Source organism: Monodon monoceros, unplaced genomic scaffold (assembly GCF_005190385.1).
Source record: "Monodon monoceros isolate NGI ecotype Baffin Bay Population unplaced genomic scaffold, NGI_Narwhal_1 Super_Scaffold_2, whole genome shotgun sequence".
Lineage (NCBI taxonomy): Eukaryota > Metazoa > Chordata > Mammalia > Artiodactyla > Monodontidae > Monodon > Monodon monoceros.
Window position 1 is genome coordinate 34,063,205 of NW_021703776.1, and position 24,024 is coordinate 34,087,228.

Genomic DNA, 24,024 nt, shown 5'->3' on the forward strand with positions numbered 1-24,024 from the left:
GAGAGAGAGGGAGGGAGAGGGAGAGAGAGAGAGAGAGAGAGAGAGAGAGAGAGAGAGAGAGAGAGAGAGAGAGAGAGAGATAGCCAAAGGGGTGAACTTAATAAACTTGGATCCCTGTGGTGATGCAGGTCCTAAACATGTCCTGGCCCTGCCTCTCCTTGTTTTCAAGGTCAATTTCTGATATAAACATATACAGAAGAATACATTTGACCAGCTCTGAAGCTAGACCACCTGTGAATCCTGACTGTAGCTCTTTTACAAATCTGGCATTTCTTATCTTTTTTATGCTTTAGTGTCCTCATCTATAAAATGGGGATCATAGCAATATTGCTTATCTTGCAGTGTTTTTATAAAGATTAAAAAAGTAAATGTAATGTGCTTACTATAGACTGAAAGTGCTTATTAAATGCTTGCAGCTCTTGTTATTCTAGATAGAGAACTTTAAAGCATTTAAAGTATTTGGTTGGTCCAAATACTTCATTTTACAGGTGAGGACTGGAAACATCAATTCTTTTTTTTTTTTGCGGTATGCGGGCCTCTCACTGTTGTGGCCTTTCCCGTTGCAGAACTCAAGCTCTGGACACGCAGGCTCAGCGGCCATGGCTCATGGACCCAGCCGGTCCGCGGCATGTGGGATCTTCCCGGACCGGGGCATGAACCCGTGTCCCCTGCATCGGCAGCCGGACTCTCAACCACTGCGCCACCAGGGAAGCCCTCCTGGAAACATCAATTCTTTAAACAGATATTTAGTGTCTGAATAAGGATGAGAACATAGGTCACCTAACTTCCTAGTTGGTGTACTTTCCAATATACCACTCTAATATTCACTGTCCCCTTATTCCTTTCCCTCTTTTTCTTGATTGTTACATGGAAGTAAAAGGAGTCATCAGACTCCTTAGGAAAATTGGAGGTGGAAATGGTGGCTTTGGTTGAAAACAAAAAGTTACTTAACATTGTGCTCTTCACATTTCTCCTTCTCTGATGTGGGAGTCATCAAAATCAAAGCAGACCAGTGGAAAGTCTCTGCCTCCTAACCCCAGAGAGAACAGATCCATTCACAGATCTGCCAGGCTGCTATAGCACCAATGCCTCTGTTCTACGTGGAAGGTGGCTCTAGGGCTGCCTCTAGATGGATAGATGAGGCAGGCCTACTGGAAAGAGTGAGCAGATGGACTCTTGAACAACCTTGGGCTATTCTCTGGCCAGGCACTTACCAGTTATTAAGGCTGGTACTCAACGATTTACAGAACCTGCAGTGGTGTCTTTTCCCAATTGCTGAGATCCCATTTTGCACCCTAGTGCCAAACAGTCCCCCTGAGACTACCGAGTAAAACAACAGGAACAGTCCCAATAACCAGCACAGTGCTTAACAAAATGCAGCTCTTAAAGTAGATGACCTTCCAGGAACCGACCCAAGTAGCCTGACACTCCTCTGTGTTCTTTAGGCCCTTCACGAGCCTCTCAGTTACTGAAATTAGCTACATTTAATAAACGTTTCCCTCTGCTGGCTACTTGGAAAATAAAGTGATTTTAGGAGCTCTTATGTGTGTGCCTTATTTAGATGATTACCCTGAAACAGAAAGGAAATATTGTGCATAAGGACAGTGCTGTGGGGAGAAGTCTTTGAAAGAAATAAAAACACCTGAGGAAACTGTTTATATCCAAAAAACTGCAAATAAATGAACAGAGCTGGCAACACATTTTGAATTTGAGATAAGTGATTGTAAATGAGATGACTGGATCTTATACAGTGCTCAAATATGTGCTATGAAACCCAGATCAGACAGACTTGCCGAAATACCTACACTGTTACAGTTAAGTAATGGCTGGCCGAATAAATTAAATCTTGAGTGCACCGCTAAATTAAGTCCGGTCTCTCTAGGCCTACCTTTGTCTTTTCATCTCGACCTCTATCTATGCTATTATCTTTCTATCTTCTGTCTTACTTTAAAATATATATCATAGTACTATCAAAGATAAATTTCCATAGTATTGTTCAAAAATAAATATTTTCTCTTATACTGTAGTAAATTTCCTTACTTTATATAAAGAAAACCTGCTTCTGAAAAGATAATCAGGCACAATGGATGTGGTATAATCACAATCATCACTAGAAATGTTCCCTCAGTTTTTTTTTTTAATTAAAAAAATTTTTTTAAATTTTTTAAATTTTATTTTATTTATTTTTTTATACAGCAGGTTCTTCTCTTTTTTTAACATCTTTATTGGAGTATAATTGCTTTACAATGGTGTGTTGGTTTCTGCTTTATAAAAAAGTGAATCAGTTATACATATGCATATGTTCCCATATCTCTTCCCTCTTGCGTCTCCCTCCCTCCCACCCTCCCTATCCCACCCCTCTAGGTGGTCACAAAGCATGGAGCTGATCTCCCTGTGGTATGCAGCTGCTTCCCACTAGCTATCTATTTTACGTTTGGTACTGTATATATGTCCATGCCACTCTCTCACTTTGTCACAGCTTACCCTGCCCCCTCCCCGTGTCCTCAATTCCATTCTCTAGTAGGTCTGTGTCTTTATTCCCGTCTTACCCCTCGGTTCTTCATGACCTTTTTTTTTTTTTTTCTTAGATTCCATATATATGTGTTAGCATACGGTATTTGTTTTTCCCTTTCTGACTTACTTCACTCTGTATGACAGACTCTAGGTCCATCCACCTCACTACAAATAACTCAATTTCATTTCTTTTTATGGCTGAGTAATATTCCATTGTATATATGTGCCACATCTTCTTTATCCATTCATCTGATGATGGACACTTAGGTTGTTTCCATGTCCTGGCTATTGTAAATAGAGCAGCAATGAACATTTTGGTACATGACTCTTTTTGAATTATGGTTTTCTCAGGGTATATGCCCAGTAGTGGGATTGCTGGGTCGTATGGTAGTTTTATTTGAAGTTTTTTAAGGAACCTCCATACGGTTCTCCGTAGTGGCTGTATCAATTTACAATCCCACCAGCAATGCAAGAGTGTTCCCTTTTCTCCACACCCTCTCCAGCATTTATTGTTTCTAGATTTTCTGATGATGGCCATTCTGACCGGTGTGAGATGATATCTCATTGTAGTTTTGATTTGCATTTCTCTAATGATTAATGATGTTGAGCATTCTTTCATGTGTTTGTTGACAATCTGTATATCTTCTTTGGAGAAATGTCGGTTTAGGTCTTCCGCCCATTTTTGGATTGGGTTGTTTGTTTTTGTTGTTATTGAGTTGCATGAGCTCCTTGTAAATTTTGGAGATTAATCCCTTGTCAGTTGCTTCATTTGCAAATATTTTCTCCCATTCTGAGAGTTGTCTTTTGGTCTTGTTTATGGTTTCCTTTGCTGTGCAAAAGCTTTTAAGGTTCATTAAGTCCCATTTATTTATTTTTGTTTTTAGTTCCATTTCTCTAGGAGGTGGGTCAAAAAGGATCTTGCTGTGATTTATGTCATAGAGAGTTCTGCCTATATTTTCCTCTAAGAGTTTGATAGTTTCTGGCCTTACATTTAGGTCTTTAATCCATTTTGAGCTTATTTTTGTGTATGGTGTTAGGGAGTATTCTAATCTCATACTTTTACATGTACCTGTCCAGTTTTCCCAGCACCACTTATTGAAGAGTCTGTCTTTTCTCCACTGTATATTCTTCCCTCCTTTATCAAAGATAAGGTGACCATATGTGCGTGGGTTTGTCTCTGGGCTTTCTATCCTGGTTCCATTGATCTATATTTCTGTTTTTGTGCCAGTACCATACTCTCTTGATTACTGTAGCTTTGTAGTATTGTCTCAAGTCTGGGAGCCTGATTCCTCCAGCTCTGTTTTTCTTTCTCAAGTTTGCTTTGCTATTCAGGGTTTTTTGTGTTTCCATACAAATTGTGCAACTTTTTCTTCTAGTTATGTGAAAAATACCATTGGTAGTTTGATAGGGATTGCATTGAATCTGTAGATTGCTTTGGGTAGTGGAGTCATTTTTACAATGTTGATTCTTCCAATCCAAGAACATGGTATATCTATCCAACTATTTGTATCATCTTTAATTTCTTTCATCAGTGTCTTATAATTTTCTGCATACAGCTTTTTTGTCTCCTTAGGTAGGTTTATTCCTAGATATTTTATTCTTTTTGCTGCAATGGTAAGTGGAATTGTTTTCTTAATTTCACTTTCAGATTTTTCATCAATAGTGTATAGGAATGCCAGAGATTTCTATGCATTAATTTTGTATCCTTCTACTTTACCAAATTCATTGATTAGCTCTAGTAGTTTTCTGGTAGCACCTTTGGGATTCTCTATGTATAGTATCATGTCATCTGCAAACAGTGACAGCTTTACTTCTTTTTTTCCGATTTGGATTCCTTTTATTTCTTTTTCTTCTCTAATTGCTGTGGCTAAAACTTCCAAAACTATGTTATTAAGAGTGGTGAGAGTGGACATCCTTGTCTTGTTCCTGATCTTAGTGGAAATGGTTTCAGTTTTTCACTATTGAGGACGATGCTGGCTGTGGGTTTGTCATATATGGCCTTTATTATGTTGAGGAAAGTTCCCTCTATGCCTACTTTCTGCAGGGTTTTTATCATAAATGGGTGTTGAATTTTGTCAAAAGCTTTCTCTGCATCTACTGAGATGATCATATGGTTTTTCTCCTTCAATTTGTTAATATGGTGTATCACATTGATTGATTTGCATATATCGAAGAATCCTTGCATTCCTGGGATAAACCCCACATGACCATGGTGTATGATCCTTTTAATGTGGTGTTGGACTTTCTTTGCTAGTATTTTGTTGAGGATTTTGCATCTATGTTCATCAGTTATATTTGTCTATAGTTTTCTTTTTTTGTAGTATCTTTGTCTGGTTTTGGTATTGGGGTGATGGTGGCCTCGTAGAATGAGTTTGGGAGTGTTCCGCCCTCTGCTATATTTTGGAAGAGTTTGAGAAGGATGAGTGTTAGCTCTTCTCTAAATGTTTGATAGAATTCACCTGTGAAGACATCTGGTCCTGGACCTTTGTTTGCTGGAAGATTTTTAATCACAGTTTCAATTTCAGTGCTTGTGATTGGTCTGTTCATATTTTCTGTTTCATCCTGGTTCAGTCTTGGAAGGTTAGATCTTTCTAAGAATTTATCCATTTCTTCCAGGTTGTCCATTTCATTGGCATAGAACTGCTTGTAGTAGTCTCTTAGGATGCTTTGTATTTCTGCTGTGTCTGTTGTAACTTCTCCTTTTTCATTTCTAATTTTACTGATTTGACTCCTCTCCCTCATTTTCTTGATGAATCTGGCTAATGGTTTATCAATTTTGTTTATCTTCTCAAAGAACCACCTTTTAGTTTTATTGATCTTTGCTATTGTTTTCTTTGTTTCTATTGTATTTATTTCTGCTCTGATCTTTATGATTTCTTTCCTCTGGTAACTTTGGGTTTTGTTTCTTCTTCTTTCTCTAGTTCCTTTATCTGTAAGGTTAGATTGTTTATTTGAGATTCTTCTTGCTTCTTCAGGTAGGCTTGTATTGCAATAAACTTCCCTCTTAAAACTACTTTTGCTGCATCCCACAGGTTTTGGATCATCGGGTTTTCATTGTCATTTGTCTCTAGGTATGTTTTGATTTCCTGTTTGATTTTTTCAGTGATCTCTTGGTTATTTAGTAATGTATTGTTTAGCCTCCATGTGTTTGTATTTTTTACATTTTTTCCCCGTAATTGATTTCTAATCTCAGAGCATTGTAGTCAGAAAAGATGCTTCATATGGTTTCCATTTTCTTAAATTTACTGAGGCTTGATTTGTGACCCAAGATGTGATCTATCCTGGAGAATGTTCTGTGCACACTTGAAAAGAAAGTGTAATCTGCTGTTTTTGGCTGGAATGTCCTATAAATATGAATTAAATCTATCTGGTCTATTGGGTCATTTAAAGCTTGTGTGTCCTTATTAATTTTCTGTTTGGATGATCTGTCCATTGGTGTAAGTGAGGTGCTAAGGTCCCCCACTATTATTGTATTACTGTCAATTTCCTCTTTGATACCCGGTAGCAGTTGCCTTAGGTATTGAGGTGCTCCAATGTTGGGTGTATATATATTTATAATTGTTATATCTTCTTCTTGGATTGATTCCCTGATCATTATGTAGTGCCCTTCCTGGTGTCTTGTAACGTTCTTTATTTTAAAGTCTATTTTATCTGATATGAGTATTGCTACTCCAGCTGTCTTTTGATTTTCATTTGCATGGAATATCTTTTTCCATCCCCTCACTTTCAGTCTGGATGTGTCCCTAGGTCTGAAGTGGGTCTCTTCAGACATATATATGGGTCTTGTTTTTGTATCCATTCAGCAAGCCTGTGTCTTCTGGTTGGAGCAGTTAATCCAGTCACGTTTAAGGTAATTATCGATATGTATGTGCCTGTGACCATTTTCTTAATTGTTTTGGGTTTGTTTTTGTAGGTCCTTTTCTTCTCTTGTGTTTCCCACTTAGAAAAGTTCCTTTAGCATTTGTTGTAGTGCTGGTTTGGTGGTGTTGAATTCTCTTAGCTTTTGCTTGTCTGTAAAGCTTTTGATTTCTCCATCCAATCTGAATGAGATCCTTGCCGGGAGAGTCATCTTGGTTTTAGGTTCTTCCCTTTCTTCACTTTAAGTCTATCATGCCACTCCCTTCTGGCTTGTAGAGTTTCTGCTGAGAAATCAGCTGTTAATCTTATGGGAATTCCCTTGTATGTTATTTGTCGTTTTTCCCTTGCTGCTTTCTATAATTTTTCTTTGTCTTTAACTTTTGCCAGTTTGATTACTATGTGCCTTGGCATGTTTCTCCTTGGGTTTATCCTGTATGGGCCTCTCTGTGCTTCCTGGACTTGGGTGGCTATTTCCTTTCCCATATTAGGGAAGTTTTCAACTATAATCTCTTCAAATATTTTCTCTGGTCCTTTCTCTCTTCTCCTTCTGGGACCCCTATAATGCGAATGTTGGTGTGTTTAATGTTTTTCCAGAGATCTCTTAGGCTGTCTTCATTTCTTTTCATTCCTTTTTCTTTATTCTGTTCCGCAGCAGTGAATTCCACCATTTTGTCTTCCAGGCCACTTATCTGTTCTTCTGCCCCAGTTATTCGGCTATTGATTCCTTCTAGTGCATTTTTCATTTCAGTTATTGTATTTTTCATCTCTGTTTGTTTGTTCTTTAATTCTTGTAGGTCTTTGTTAAACATTTCTTGCATCTTCTTGATCTTTTCCTCCATTGTTTTTCTGAGGTCCTTGATCATCTTCACTATCATTATTCTGAATTATTTTTCTGGAAGGTTGCCTATCTCCACTTCATTTAATTATTTTTCTGGGGTTTTATCTTGTTCCTTCATCCGGTACATAGCCCTCTGCCTTTTCATCTTGTCAATCTTTCTGTGAATGTGTTTTTTGTTCCACAGGCTGCAGGACTGTAGTTCTTGCTTCTGCTGCCTGCCCTCTGGTGGATGAGGCTATCTAAGAGGCTTGGGCAAGTTTCCTGATGGGAAGGGCTGGTGGTGGATACAGCTGGCTGTTGCTCTGGTGGGCAGAGCTCAGTAAAACTTTAATCTGCTTGTCTGCTGATGGGTGGGGCTGTGTTCCCTCCCTGTTGGTTTTTGGCCTGAGGCGACCCAACACTGGAGCCTACCCAGGCCCTTTAGTGGGGTTAATGGCGGACTCTGGGAGGGCTCACGCCAAGGGGTAATTCCCAGAACTTCTGCTGCCAGTGTTCTGCCAGGGGCCACAGCCACTGCCGCCCCCCCACCCCATGCAGGAGACCCTGCAACACTAGCAGGTAGGTCTGGTTCAGTCTCCTATGGGGTCACTGCTCCTTCCCCTGGGTGCTGATGCACACACTACTTTGTGTGTGCCCTCCACGAGTTGAGTCTCTGTTTCCCCCAGTCCTGTAGAAGTCCTGCAATCAAGTCCCGCTAGCCTTCAAAGTCTGATTCTCTAGGAATTCCTCCTCCCCTTGCCAGACCCCCAGGTTTGGTAGCCTGACGTGGGCCTCAGCACCTTCACTCCAGTGGGTGGACTTCTGTGGTATAAGTGTTCTCCAGTTTGTGAATCACCCACCCAGCAGTTATGGGATTTGATTTTATTGTGATTGCGCCACTCCTACTGTCTCATTGTGGCTTCTCCTTTGTCTTTGGATGTGGGGTATCTTTTTTGCTGAGTTCCAGCATCTTCCTGATTGTTCAGCAGTTAGTTGTGATTCTGCTGCTTTCGCAAGAGGGAGTGAGAGCACATCCTTCTACTCCAGCACCTTGAACCAATCTCCAGTTTTTTATTTTTGGCTGCGTTGGGTCTTCATTGCTGTGCATGGGCTTTCTCTAGTTGGGGCCAGTGGGGGCTACTGTTCCTTGCTGTGCGCAGGCTTCTCATTGTGGTGGCTTCTCTTGTTGTGGAGCATGGGCTGTAGGCATGTGGGCTTAAGTAGTTGCTGCACGCGGGCTCTAGATTGCAGGCTCAGTAGTTGTGGCGCACTGGCTTAGTTACTCTGCGGCATGTGGTATCTTCCTGGACCAGGGCTCGAACCCGTGTCCCCTGCATTGGCAGGCGGATTCTTAACCACTGTGCCACCAGGGAAGTCCCTTCCCTCAGTTTTATTCCTTGTTTTTATCTTAAGCAACATGAAGTCTTTTTTTTTTTGCACATAAAAATCTTTTAGGTGTTTATGGAAATTCTTACTAAATGAAGAAGTTTGCTGTTTGTCCCAGATATCATTAGCCTGTAGTACCAGAGCTTGTCTAGCTAGACTGACTCCTTCTTATGTAGGTGTCTGGGAGATTTGTTCCACCAACAGATGTGATCCCCCAAAATCTACAGACTCATGCATTTTGTTAACAATTGCTAATTATTTCTGTTTTCATCTGTAAATTAGTTTGAAGTATTTAAAAGCCATATAGTTATATTTTGTTATCAAGACACAGATCCAGAATTGTTCAATTCCAACAAGCGTAGTGTTCTATGAATGTATTAAAGTTGTAATCCAAAGCACTTTCAAGGCACGTGAAACTTTTAACAGTATATAATTCTGGCTAAGATTTGTTGAGGGCCTACTAAATGTTAGTTTTTAGGGTGAAAATGGGCTGTTTTTACTTAATCTTCACAAATCTATGAAATAGCCCCATTTGCAGAAGAGAAAATTGAGTGTCACTAAGGTAAAATAAGTTATCCAACGTCACACAATTAGAAAAGTGTCAGAACCAAGTGTCGATCCTACAGAGGTACACTTCAGAGACTGCTTTTTTGAACCACTATCTCATACTGCCTGCTAGTCTGGTTATTGTTTCTTTTCTTTCTTTTTTTTAATAGCAACAAACATGGTTCAACTTGGAGGCTTATGAAAGTATCTTGAATATACACCCACTTACTGAACTTTTCAAGTAAAAGAAAAAAATAGATTGACTTTGCAGAATTTAAATACATTTTTAAATGAGGTCATTTGATTTTTTTAAGAGAAAAAGCATCCAATAAATGAAAGTCAATAAATATCTTTTGAGCCTGGACAGTGAGTGAGGAGATGTTTTAGGCCTGGGGATAAATAGTTAACATACAAAATAGCCTCAAATTGCATAGTTTTGGCAAACAGCAATTAGGGCAAACAGTAGAGGATGATGGGGGAGGCAGGGGTGGACACGTGGTTAGGGAAGAACTCTCTGAGAGGATAATATCTGAGCTGAGAAAACAGCCAGGGAACACTGAAGGAGAGAGGGTTTCAGACAAAAGGAATATCCTATGCACAGACCTGACAGGAGTCTGGCCAGTTTGAGAGATGGAAGATTTGCAAGTCGGGAGCATAATGAACAAAGAGGAGGACCAAGGAGAATAGGGTCACGTAGAGAGAGAAAAGAGGTCATGTATGGTAGGAAGTGTAAATTATATTGTAGTTGCAGGAAAAGAATATTAAGCATAGGGATGACCAGTAATAGATTGTCAATGATTTGGTAAAATAATTTCTGAAGCAGACAGCTCCTCCAGCTACAGACACATTCTGTCAAGGCAGAGAAAAGAGGAAAACAGTAGGGAATGAAGACCTTACCTATACATTTATATCGTTATATATGACTCCACCTAAGTCATTCCTGAATAAAGGCTGAACATTAGAGAAATATGCAGTAGTTGAAGCAGAGATTTACAAACTGATGTTCCTAACCCTAGGCATTTCTCTTTCGCTTCCAATGTGAAAATAAACATCAAATTATTTTATGCAGGTGACTCATTTAGATTGAAAAATTCTACACATTAAAAATCCGAAGAAATGATAGGAAGAGATAAATAAGAGCTAACAATCTGGTTAGATCCATACAATTTCTTATGGAACAAGCTGGTACTAAGATTTAGAGGTAGGTTGGGGAGGGGGTGAAGAAACTTCTTTAAAATAAGTATGGCATTTTAAAAACAACTTGGAAGAAAAGTCTCTATCTCATCATCTATCTATCATCATCATCTCTATCTCATCACATTTCATATTGTTTGATTGAAAATACATCAAATTCTGGGGGCTTCCCTAGTGACAAAGTGGTTAAGAATCCACCTGCCAATGCAGGACACACGCGTTTGAGCCCTGGTCTGGGACGATCCCACATGCCGTGGAGCAACTAAGCCCATGCGCCACAACTCCTGTGCTCTAGAACCCACGAGCCACAATTACGGAGCCCGCATGCCACAACTACTGAAGGCTGCATGCCACAACTACTGAGGCCTGCACACCTAGAGCCCGTGCTCTGCAACAAAAGAAGACACCGCAATGAGAAGCCCGTGCACTGCAAGGAAGAGCAGCCCCCACTTGCCGCAAGTAGAGAAAGCCCACGCACAGCAACAAAGACCGAACGCAGCCAAAAATAAATAAATAAAATAAATAAATTTATTTTTTAAAAAAAGAAAAGAAAATACATCAAATTCTGAGATCAGGAGAAAGCTTATTTCTTTTTTTTTTTCAACCACTTCTTTTTTATTGAAATATAGTTGACATACAACGTTATGTTAATGTCAGATGTACTACATAATGATTTGACATTTGCATATATTACAAAATGACCACCACGATAAATCTAGTAACATCTGTCCCCAAAGTTATTAAAATATAATTAATCATATTTCTTATGATTACATAAGAATCATAAGATTCTTACATTCTGTGTATTACATCCCCATGACTTATTTATTATAGAACTGAAGGCTTGTACCTCTTAATCCCCTTCACTATTTCACCCACATTCTCATCCCCTTCCTTCTGGCAACCACCTCTTTGTTCTCTGTATCTATGATTCTGTTTTCATTTTGTTTTGTTTGTTTGTTTTGTTTTTTAGATTCCATATATAAGTGAGATCATATAGTATTTGTCTTTCTCTATCTGATTCTTTCACTTAGCATAACACCCTCTAGGTCCGTCTATATTGTCGCAAATGGAAAAATTATTGATATTATTTTATGACTAAAATATTTCATTATACATATACCGCACGTCTTCTTTATCCACTAGTCTATCATCGAATGCTTGGGCTGCTTCCATATCTTTGCTATTGTAAATATTGCTGCAATTAACATTGAGTGCATATATCTTTTTGAATTAATGTTTTTGTTTTTTGCAGGTAAATACAATACATAGAAGTGAAATCGCTAGGTCACATGGCAGTTCTATTGTTAATTTTTTGAGGAACCTCCACAATGTTTTCCATAGTGGCTGTACCAGTTGACAATCCCACCAACAATGTTTGAAAGTTCCCTTTTCTCCACATCCTCACCAACACTTGTTATTTGTTTAGGAGAAAGCTGATTTCTAAAGTACTCTTTCTACCAAGGGACCTGGTAGAGTTCATTGTACTCTACTGGGTAACAATTATGTTATTTAGGTGAAGAGATAAGGGGAAGTCCATTGAAGTGACTGAGGGAAATACTGGGCAGAGGAGGCTCATTAACTGTAATGCTCCGGAATCATAAGAATTTGTGTTAAGACAGTTGCCACAATTCCTGGTGACTTATCTGTGGCCATGAGCCCCAGTGTCACTTGGGACAAGTCTGGAGGTTCTGTTGAAAAAGATTCAGGGAGAAAAGAGATATGTGGGACTCCAGCCATCTCCCTATAAAAAGCAACCTATTTCAGATGTTTTAAAATATCTTTAAATATTTAAATATGTTAAACATTTAAAAATAACTAAATATTCAGAATATATTTTCATCTAAGAATGCAAAGTTGTTTTGCCTTAGAATTCTGAACCCAGCTTACTTGTATGAAAACAACAATATCCCCAAATTTAATGGGTACAATATCACTGATATCTTCTCATATTTACAGTATCATATATTACAAAGCATCTTTTCAAGTTCATTACCTCATTTGATTCTCATAATAGCCCCATGCTTAGCCAAAACAAATATAATTTGTACTGTTTCTGTTTGAGAGACAAGAATATTAAGTCACAGAAAAGTGAGTTGGTTGCCCATTAGACCCAAAATACAGATCAACTAATTCCAAGTCCTGTGTCCTTTCTTTATAGAACTAGCCCCATGGTTCTCAAAGTGTGATCCCTAGACCAGGAGTATCAGCACTCACCTGGGAACTTGTAGGAAATGCAAATTGCAGGTCCTACTCCAGACATAATGAATCAGAAATTCTAACAGTGGGGCCCAGCACACCTGACAAGTCCCCCAGGTGACGCTGATGCCTGCTAGTTTGGAAACCATGGTACTAGATGGTAGTGACTCTCCAGCCCATGAGAGCAGTGTGAGGAAAACTTCCTGTAAGAGGAAAGTACACATTCATTCCCCATAATTTCCATGATAACTTCATCAGCCTCACATGTGCTAGCAGCTGATTATCAGTCATGTAGCTGTGGCCCAGGCCCTTATACTACTGGCTCCGACCTATGACATTACTTAAGAAATCGTTTGACTACCTGACTCTTCATTGTACTGATTTGATTTGTAAAATGAGTTGGAAACCAGTTTTACTTAGCGTGATCATCACGATAAAGGGTCGGAGCCTACGGTCATATAGATTTCAGGCCAAGGAAAAACAATTTTTTGTCTGAATTAAAGGCAAACCCATTAAGAGAATCCACTACCTGAAATTTCTCCTTGATAATACTTTTGGTTGTTTTATATTATATTATTATTTTAATTTTTACCTTCTCAAGACTCTATTCAATCATTGGAAGTCTGTAAAGGAAATATGAAATGGAAATCTAAGCTATAATTTTAGTATGGTCTTTGGCTGGGATTTTTAAAACAACATCTCAAAAAGTAAAATACTACATATTTCATTTAATCTAAGGTGTCATCAATTACAGCACAAAATAATTGTGACCATGTTTTTACAAACCACTATGTAAATTAAAAAAAAAAACAACATTGCCCACCCAACAATTAAATGCCATCAAATGTAAGAGGTATTCCGATTCAGACATGTTAAAGTATGAAAAAGTATCAATGAAATATAGCATGTATTTTACTGTACAGTTGCAGCTGTCATCCTCCTTCAGGATGTATGTATTTTATTTTCAAAAGCAATGTTGACCTGGCCCCAGTTATGGTACAGTTACAGTAATTTTGCTCTTCAAAGTTAAGCAGTAGTCATCGTAGCCTAAGGATTGTTTCATGACATCAGTAACTAAGCACTGCAGATGGAAAATATTCTTCTATAATTTGGTATCTGAGCTGTCATGTGGTATAAGGAAACAGGCAATTGAGTGAGAAAATGAAGCCAGGGTAACAGTAAAACATGGAGCTCTCACTGAATAAATCTTTTGCTTGTCATTTAAAAATAAAATCATTCCCAAATCTAAGATTTGTAATTTTTCATATGCTGACATTTTCCCTTCTTAATTAACTATGCTGCTTCTTTATACTGACTGTTAGTTACATATAAGGAAGCCGTGTTGCATAAGACATTTCTGAATATAAATGTCCTGTAAATCCACTTCCCCCTGTCTTTGCAGGGGGCAATGTACTTGCTTAAGAGCACAACAAAGAGATGTACTGGTATGCAGAAATTTTGAGCCAAAGACAAAATGAGTCCCTAACTAGTTCTTGCACAGAAAGCTTCATGAAAAACAGTGCACACGGTCTGCAAAATGGTAAGCTCCCATATGTTAAAAGAGCTCTGGTTACTTTTTTGACTTGGAGAATTTTATTTAAATAAGAACATTTTTGTTGTGAAAATTTCCTTTTATTTTTTCTGTATTTTCTCAATTTGGAATAAGCTTCTACAGTAATTAAAAACTCTATTTATTTATCTGGGATATTTTTAATAACCCATTGAGCCAAGTGGAAAATATGCTGAGCTGGAACTTAAAAGACATGAGATCAAGGTGTGGTTTTGTTATTCCTCAGCTCTGTGAGCAAGTCACTTAATTTTTCTGTCACTTTTTTTTTAATTTGGAAGTTATGTGACTGTTAAATCCATGATTGCAGGGTATAAAACAAAAGAGTGCTTCATATATATTATCTCATTTAATCATAAAAATGAAATGAGAAAATGCAGGGAAGTATTGTGTACAGTGCCTAGCACAGGGTAAACACTCAACGATTTCCAGTAGGTATTATTACTGTACCAACAATAAAAACAACACTGCCAGAACGAAATTAGTGTTCCCTTTCCAGGTAAGAAAACAATCTTCAAGACGTTGAAATGACATTCCTGTGGTCTTCCTAAGGGCCCAGGCCAGAATTATGACTTGCCTACTGGATGACCAGCCTGTGCTTTCAACCTCAGACCCATGGTGCCCTCCACAGTCATTCACAGCATAGCCAGTCAGATGGGCTTTGAGTAGCCCATCTTTTCAATTTAAATTTAATTCCCAAAGTACTGCTTAAAAACACCTTAAAATTATAATATTTTATCTATCACATGATTTCTAGCCCATTAAAGTTTGGATGAGACTTGAAGAATTTTACTACCCAATAGCCTCTCTGCCAATTTTAACTTGAAAGGAAGGGGTGTATATACAAAGTGTAAAATGGTAAAGAGAAGAGGAAAGAGCAGATTTGGTGGGTGTATGTGGTTGTGAGACAAGGGACATGTACTGCAGTTTGAGGAATAGTTATGGAAGGTAGAAGGCATTCCTTCCTTCTTCAGCTGCCTCCCTCCATGTTTGTAAGTGCTTCATACTGAAAAAGAGACAGAAGCCCAAACTGACTAGAAAAGTCAGGTAAGGTAACATCCAGGCAACAGGAGACTTGTGAAGGGATGTTCACTTCCACACTATTCACAATAGTGAGAACCTGGAAACAACGTAAAGGTCCATTGATAGGAGGATAGATAACGTACACTATGGTGTCTGTCCATAATGGCCCAGTACAGAGAAATTAAAAGGATATATAAACATTCATGAGCATATGTCAAAACAAAGATATTAAAAGTGAAAAAAAGCAACTTCCTTAAACTATATGTACAGAATAATGTAAATACTTACCTTTTGCTATATATGGTAAATTAAAAACCATACTCACTAAAATAATATTGTATAGTGTGTGTTTGCGTGCGAGTGTGTGTGTGTGTGTGTGTGTGTGTATGTACAGGAAAGTATACAAATTATGACAGTGGTTATGAGGGGAATGGGAATAAGACTTAGAGACAGTGATTCAGTGATTAAAGGGAAGTCCTCACTCATCTTCAATTTTTATTTCTTTTATAAACAAAAGATTTGGAGTAAACATAATAAAAATATTTAGCTGCTGCCAATTCTGAATAGTGGAAGTAATAAAGTTGTTATATAATTCTCTGTATTATACATCTTTTAAATCGCCCAAAATAAAAAATATTTAGAATGGATGCATGATTTTAGACAAAATTTCTAATTTCCCAAATTACACTAGTTTATTCTCTCTAAAATGATGACATATCAATGTGCAAATCCTTGATATGATGTTTATAATGTCGGTGTGACTTCCAGTTATGAGACATGAAGATTAGCTTGCCCTGCAACACATATCTGAAGTTTGTTTTACAGATAAGAAATCTTTGGCAAAACTGAACACTCATTTTTTTTATTGTCTACTTCAAAGTTCAGTAATATATAACAAAATAATTATGCCAGGCATAATGGGAGAAGCAAATCAGCAAGTAGAAAGAGACAAACTATTCTCTGCTTCAAGGTAAAGATCGTGGGTGTGTATGTGCGTAAGTGTGTGTGTGTATCTGAAGTGAAGCCTATGGACCCCTTCTCAGAATGTTTTAAAATGTACACAATAAAGTACACAGAAAACAAAATAAACTACTATAGAAATGAGCTACCAAAATATGGAGGAAAGCCATGGGGTAATACATCTAATTCTATATTACTGCATCAAAAAACTAATTGAGCAGCTGGTCTGACATATATCATCACTTCAAAGTAATGGTGAGAATAACTGATCATTGGAAATATCTACACAACAGTAAAGTGATATGAAAATAGCTGCCATTTCTATTGGTGACAAGGCTACCTATTTTACTGATATAGCTATGGTTTGTTGCCTATACTTATAACGGGAGAAAATACATTCCTAAATTCATACAGCTAATAAGCGGCAGGATTAGTAAAAATAATGCAATTTTTTCCCATCCAAGTTCATGAGCCCCATGAATTCTATCCATGGATCCCCAGGAGGCCTGCAAACTCAAATTTAAGAACGTCTGAGACAGAAATATGCCCACCATCCATTCATCTACCTCTACTTCCAAACTATTGCTTAAATTTGCATCAGTTGGAAAATTAGATAATCAAGTATGCTAGTTATATACATAAGGAATTAAGCAGAATCTCAGTAAGGGCAAGAAGGTATGTCTATACATTTATAAGTGGACCTTCTGCATTAATTTTTGCATTTCAGAAGTTCTTCTATTTGTTTTCTGATTCTTAACTGTGTTTCAGATAGTTCAGTTGCTAAAAATGCACCACTGGATAATTTCTTCTGCATCAGCATATTAATAATGTCAAGATCCAAGCACACCTCAATATACCAAGACAAACTGCAGAGTTTTTAGGCAGGCAGTGCCTGAGTTATCCTCACTACAAAATAATGATGTCTCAGTTTTTAAAAAAGAATTGTAATTTATTCCAATTGCCCCAGACTAATTACAATGTGAGAATGCATGTGGATATGAAAATGTGAGACAAAGGTACTTCTCCTCCTAACCTGACTTTTAACTGAATGGACATATGCTTTTTATTCACCTAGAATCCTGAATAGCTTCCTAGGACCATTCTGACCATTTTGTTCAAATAAGAGTATAAAATTCTTCTTACATTTGCGTTGTGTATTTTGTGTTCAAATACCTCATCTAAAATCTCAGACTTCTGTTGAATGTTTAGAATTGTTGAAATGATATCCACAATAAAATTCAAAACTATTACCTCACAATGCTTAATCATTTATTCCTTAAGTTGTAGGTACAATTATTATTTCCCTACTCTCCTACTTTTTTTTTTTGGCTGATTAAGAAACTAACTTGATTACAAAATTAATTAGGAACAAAGTTGAGATTTAAACATAGAGCTTCTGACCCCCCCAAACGAGCTCTTCTGCACTCTCCCATATTTTTTCACACTTATTTCAGGTATATTATTTAAAGGAGTCACTCTCCCCCTGTCCTGTTTTTCTGAGGAGAGATGAAATGAGTTTTCTCACCATCTAGATTCTAGCAGTTTTTAATACTCAGTGCTTCTGCCCAAGGCCCATTATTAAGGAAATCATTACTTCCCATTTAATATTTACAATATTTTCAATAATATTTCTATTAAAGGAAATATTGAATAAGTGACCATTGTCAGAAACACAGGTTTGTGTTCATTAAAATATTATAGGAGTTATGAATATGTAGTCTAAGACCTGGAAATAAGTAGCAGTGATAGAGGGATAGCAAAACCAAAAATAATCATGAACTCCCAATTCAAGTAGCATCAAATATACTGGAAGAAAGGGTCTGAGTTAGCTAAGAAATCATGGGTTCATTTTACCTTTACTCATTAAAAAGAAATAATAAAGTTACTTAGACTATGTGCCAGGTGCTGGTCCAGCTTCTAAGGACACAGCACACAAGTATATAACAGAGGTTAATCTGATGGTAGATGGATGGGAGGATACTTTGAATAATCAACCAGCATGATATTCCCCCAATTTCCACCCTAATATAAAAGAACAGAAGCAGTTCAAGTTTAAGGTTGATCTTTCATGAAGTGACATTTGGTAGGTGTGTTCCAGACACTTCTTTTCTCCACACCTGTTTGCTGCGGCCTGAAATTCTATTATGAGAAGACAAAGCATTGTTGCCACAATTGCAGAAAAATAATAAAAGATTCAACTGCCAAACAGAACTAACACACTAGCTGGAATGTACTCATTTTAAAAAGTATAATCAGGTAATAAAACACACAGTGAATATGATCAAGTCCTTTACAGGCTTTGATAATGGGGAGAAAATTAGAGACCTCAGACAGCCATGGACATTTCAAGGTAAAAGCAGAATCATTAGTGAGGGAAGAACAAGTAAAAATGAAAATCTACTTATACTTCTGGCTCAGTCTGCCTTCAATTCTATGGACAAATAAAATGCATAGGCAGAGGACATTGTGAAACAGACCCTCCTGAATACGCACGAGAGAAGCACAAACATCCATCATTAGCAGATGAAGTAGATCAGCATAGCCTCATATGTTTAACGAACTTGTTTCCTGGCACTGATTTGTTGACTGGCTTAGCACTCAACTTCTTAGAGACTTATTTCTGGAGAATTAACCAATGAAGGAATTTTTGTCCTTCCCTGAGATTAACTCACAGCTAAGTACCAATTCGTTTAGACAGGTATCTGCCCCACAATAGTGTATCTCCCTGACAGACATTCCACAAGGGAAAAAGGAATGAGAGGGTCACTAAAAAGAATAAAACATTCTATCAAGGAGAAGATGGTAATTCAATACTCTAAGACATGTTATTTGATTTTTTCCCCAACTATTATCTATTCTTTGTTTGTCAAAATAACACTTGTGTATTGGCTGAGGGAAGTGGTTTCTATCTCAAGGACTATAAAACTACTCTCTGTTTATAAAAAGAGCATGTGTTTGTTTTTTTTTAATCACACATGGCTATCACCTCACAATGATTTTTGCATTATTCCAAAGAAAGGAAAGTTCTTACTCACACGATAAAAGCAATTTGCACATATGAGTTCACTACCTGAAGCCATGGAAAACAGAAAATATATACATGTATTGAAAAGAAAGAAAAAATACGTTTTGTTGTAAAATGAATTTGAACTAAAACTTTTTTTTTAATGGTGACAACACTGTTAAGCCAGGGGGTGCTGCAATACGGTGAATCCATTTCACTCAATTTTACTGTTTGAACATGGCACTTAGTTGTTTTATGCCAAACTTCTAAAACTGTAACCTGAAGACAGTTCCAAGATCCAAACAAGAGTATTTAAAAAGATAAGCTGATAACTTTAAGGTAAAGTTTGATGTAAGGTTTAGGGTAGGACACAAAGATACTCATTCCATTCAGCTTGGGCCTTAATCCTGGTGGTTAATTGGAAGAACAGCATAGGTTTCAAACAACTAATTCAGCTAATTTATTTAAAACTTCAGCACAAACAAATCTGAATATTTGTATTCTACTCTCACAGCAAAGAACGTTCAATATGTGAAGAGATGAGAGGAGAAAAGAGGAAGGAAAATACTACTAGCGAAGAATCAACTTTAATTTTAAATTACCTCTATATGTGAGCTGAGACTTTTGTCAAAGTATCAACCAATACTTAAAAAAAAAAAATCAGGGAATTAATCAGATGTTTAAAAACAAAAAAAAAAACACTTTCATTTTGACTTATCTTTTCCTTTCAGAACTATCAAACAAAAGTTTTTTAGAGGATTTATTCAATGTGCTAAGACAAAATTTTGGCATCTCTGACAAGACAGTATCCTCCAAACTACTCTCTAAAATCCTTAAACATTCTACTTCGGGCAAGGGTGGGTTTTGCAGGAATGGGAAAGAAGTGTGTTTCTTTCATTTCAACCTGCTTTTTACTTTAGGTTTTAGCCCATTTCTAGCCTCATTTTGGGCCTCCCCTCAAATGGAGAATGACTTCTGGTATAGGACAGTGAAGGACCAATATTAATTGTCTGTCCAGACCAAAGCAATATAAATGCATTTGAGAGGTGGTTAGAAAGGAAAAAAAGAGACCCAGGTGTGTGCTGTTTGGGGAATAACTATACAGTGGTCCAGTAATCCTAACCTCTACCCAGTTAGGATGGCAGCATCTCTAGAAAATATAGCTGGCAAACTGAGACCTGTATGAGATGATCTATACAAAAAGTTGCTCATATATGATGTCCTGCTGTTTTTCATTTAAGTAGCATGGAACTAGTCGGTGTCTGTCACAGACTGCTTGTGGTTAAGGGTCTTGGGCACCAAAATGGCCTCTGTAGTGTGCACACAAGTTCTCTATTCTCATGCATTTTAAAAAATTTTTTTTTTTTGCGGTACGCGGGCCTCTCACTGCTGTGGCCTCTCCCGTTGCGGAGCACAGGCTCCAGACGCGCAGGCTCAGCAGCCATGGCTCACAGGCCCAGCCTCTCCGCGGCATGTGGGATCTTCCCGGACCGTGGCACGAACCCACGTCCCCTGCATTGGCAGGCGGACTCTCAACCACTGTGCCACCAGGGAAGCCCCTATTCTCATGCATTTTATGAAACGTTTTTCTTTGTGGAAAACATCCAGTAAAAGCTTATGCAATTTCATCTAACTACAAATTCAGGATAAGCACTTGGGTTTTAACCCCAAATATTTCAGATGGTAAAATAAATTCATTTTCTCATCTATGAAATACGTGAACTGTTTTAGATAGCCTTTACCACAGCCTCTTTGGGTTCTAAGATTGCCTCTCCTCATTGTGTTTCTTTTCCTTATTAAACTGCATATACTCAACAAAGGGTCAATTTTTAAAATTTGTATCTGTGTTTTTCTTAGGAAACAAGTCAGCTAGTAAGGAAGCAATGTTCTGTTGAATAGAAAAGACAAAGAAGAGAAGTAATAGATGGGGGGGGGACTGGAGAAATTATAGATAAACTTATCCTGGGATAGAAAACAACGAAGAGCATCCCCCCAAATTATAAAGGAAACACAACATAAAGAAGGTCTTGGTGCATTGTATTAAAGCTAACAAGAGGTAGAAACTTCCAAGATGACATTTGAGATTTGAGTTTGAATTTGACTTGGCAAAACATGAACAAATAAACAAGCAAACAAAAAGATTAGTTCCTTCCAGCTAGTTCAGACTTGTTACAACTTTTCCCCTTGGCAGGGAGAAAGACCCAAATATAGACATTCCTCCCTCTGAGGGAGATTCTTGGATTTAATGGCAAAGGACACCTTTTCTAGATTTCCATCTTTGCTCCATGTGTTTTCTATTGTTTGGGTTTTTCTCAATTTAGGGTACAAGCATTTTTTTCCCCTTTATTTAGAGTAAACTATTCACCAGTCTTGACCCAAATGAGGTTTATCTGCAGTGAAAAGACTGACTTCCATGTGAGGGGGATTCCACAAAGAAAAAGGATAATAAAGATATGTGATGTGAACAAACACCTCTCTATTCAATTTTACCAAAATTGTGAATTATGCTTTGTTTGTGTTTGTAGAGCTGCCTCTTTCAATATATTTTCAATAGACAACGAGGCACCAAGAACGCTGAGTAAATAACAGATGTTAAAAATAGCTACTACCTAACAACGTTACTAGAAGAATTAAAGTGCAGAAAACTCTGTCACATGTAAAGCCAATTTAAAACAAAGGCTGGCATAATACTGGTTCTTTGGTTCTTTTCAAATTAATAAAACACATTAGCTCCAAACACATCTCTCTCACTTAAAACTATTTGGGTTGTTTTCAGTTTGTTTCTTTTCAACCCCCACTAAAATACACAATAGTGGATACTATTCTTGGTGTAATTTTGCTTTTTTTCCTTCATCTTTTTTAAAAAATATAAATCCAGAGTGCCAGCATACATCTGCATGTGTGGACTATACATATGCCTTGTTTTCATACTTGGAGAGCACGGAAATTCTTCTTAAAGAAAGACTCTTTATACCAGATTCCATTAGGTCATGTTATTCAAATACAATATGACACAAAATTCATTTGTTCATTTGGTGTCTAGCTGCTAAGGAATACAGCCAAAAGGTTAACCTTTGCAGAACAACAGAATACCAGTAGAGATCCTGATCATTGCCCATAGGCATGTACAGAACCTCTGAGCAAGGGGAACTACACTTTTGTATTAAAACCTAGAAGAGCATAGCATTATTGGGAAACTGCTATTTCTACCCCATATACAATGAAATAAATGCAGTGACTTCCATTCTATTTGCAAAAGCCCAGTAGCTTTTCTAGACCTCTCAAGTCATTTAACATATTTTAAACAGAAGCCCTATCACTTCTGCCTTTAAATAGCAAAACACAACTCCTGAAAAACCAAAGGTTCTGAAATGTCCCTTCAAGCCCACCAAAGGCAACGATTTAACTTTGTTTTTCTTAAAGGCCAATTTCTACAGAGGAATGAATCTGACAAAGCAGTGAACACCATCTAAAATCATTTCTGAAAGTCTCACCTAAGTTACTATTCCCATGTAAAAAATGCTGTCTATTACTTACATTTTGCTGTCACTTTGTAGCCCCCCAGAGGAGGGGCGTGGCCTTCTAATGCATCAAATCCAGCAGAAACCAGGACCATGTCTGGATCAAACTCTTTGGCCACAGGCTTCACTATAGTCCTGCACGGTAAAAAGGCAACCAGTTACCCATGGGAATGGCAAATACCTTTAAAAATTGTGCAGTGAAAATGACTTGGTACAACCTCAAGAACATCCCAAGAATAAAGAAAAGGGGAAAAGAAAACACTATTTGAATGGACCAAAAACTTATCATTTTCTTAATACTGAATCACTGTTATTTTAGCATCCCAATTCAGTCTTTTTTTCTCCAAATTAAAAAAAAAAATGCTTTGCAGGTACATTCTAAAGCCCGTCATATTACATGAACATCTGTGGCTGTTTTATCCCACTGCCTATAAAAAACTGCTTCTTCCAAGGGAGTGACTAATGTTTTACAGAGGAAAGTCGAAGCTTTAGTGAAAACCCGGCTTGCTCCAGTTAGTGAGAACTTGGTGTAAATTTGAACTATAAATTTCTTTTGGGAAAAAGTTGCTTTTCCAACTTTTTTTAAGAAACATTTTAAAATGTTTGTCGTGGTAGGGGGTGACTCTTGCAAAGGAAAAACACGAAATTCCTTTAATAGAATCCAGATTATAATGTTAAGTGAGTCCAAGGTCAGAGACACCAGGAATGTGGCAGTCTCATCCCTGACAGCAGCCCCTGCTGGTCCCACTCAGACACTTCAGCACTTACCTCCTCAGCCTTCTCAGCCTTCTCAGCCTTCCCTAACCCCTTCCTCCTCAGAGCTGGATGTGAGAGAGAATGACTAGTGGATGCTACTGGGCTTTATAAAACCAAATGGTTTTTTGGTGCAGGCTTCAAGACCAGTGTGCCATCATTTAAATTCAAAATTTCAAAGACTATTTAATGAAATGGGAATAGTTCACACTACCGTGAATTTAAAAATTAGTAAGTTCTCTTTTGTGTGTTTGGGAGAAACTAGACCAAATATTAAAATAGCTATCCTTGAACGATGACATAATTAAGTTCTTCTAACTTTTGTATATTTGCAAATTTCCCATATTTTTTACAATGACCACATATTAGTTTTATACTTAAATCTTTTTGCATATAAACAAGAAGTTGTTCACGTTATAAAATTAAAAAAATACTTATTTGAAACTTACCTACATAGAGATAAAAATGAATTAAATATCTTTCATAACTGTACTACTGTCATAAAAGTATAAAAGTTCAATCCTTCAAAATCATAAATGTACATGTAAGTGACTTCCACGATAGCCTTGCCAACATTTGGAAAGCTACTTATACCTGAATTGGCCCATCTGTGAAAGTGAAAATTTAATTTTGTTTACCATGTACCACTTCATTATTTTACTCTTCAGTAAAATTAAGAATC

At 37.5% G+C, this 24,024-nt stretch overlaps 1 protein-coding gene across 1 annotated transcript in view; it reads right to left on the minus strand.

The window, feature by feature from the left end:
• Window positions 1-24,024, minus strand: part of HDAC9 (histone deacetylase 9) — an 804,896-nt gene that overhangs the window by 119,279 nt on the left and 661,593 nt on the right. The window contains exon 22 of the mRNA XM_029233513.1: window positions 22,606-22,724. Within this exon, the coding sequence (XP_029089346.1) occupies window positions 22,606-22,724 (119 nt within the window). The remainder of the gene's footprint in view (window positions 1-22,605; window positions 22,725-24,024) is intronic.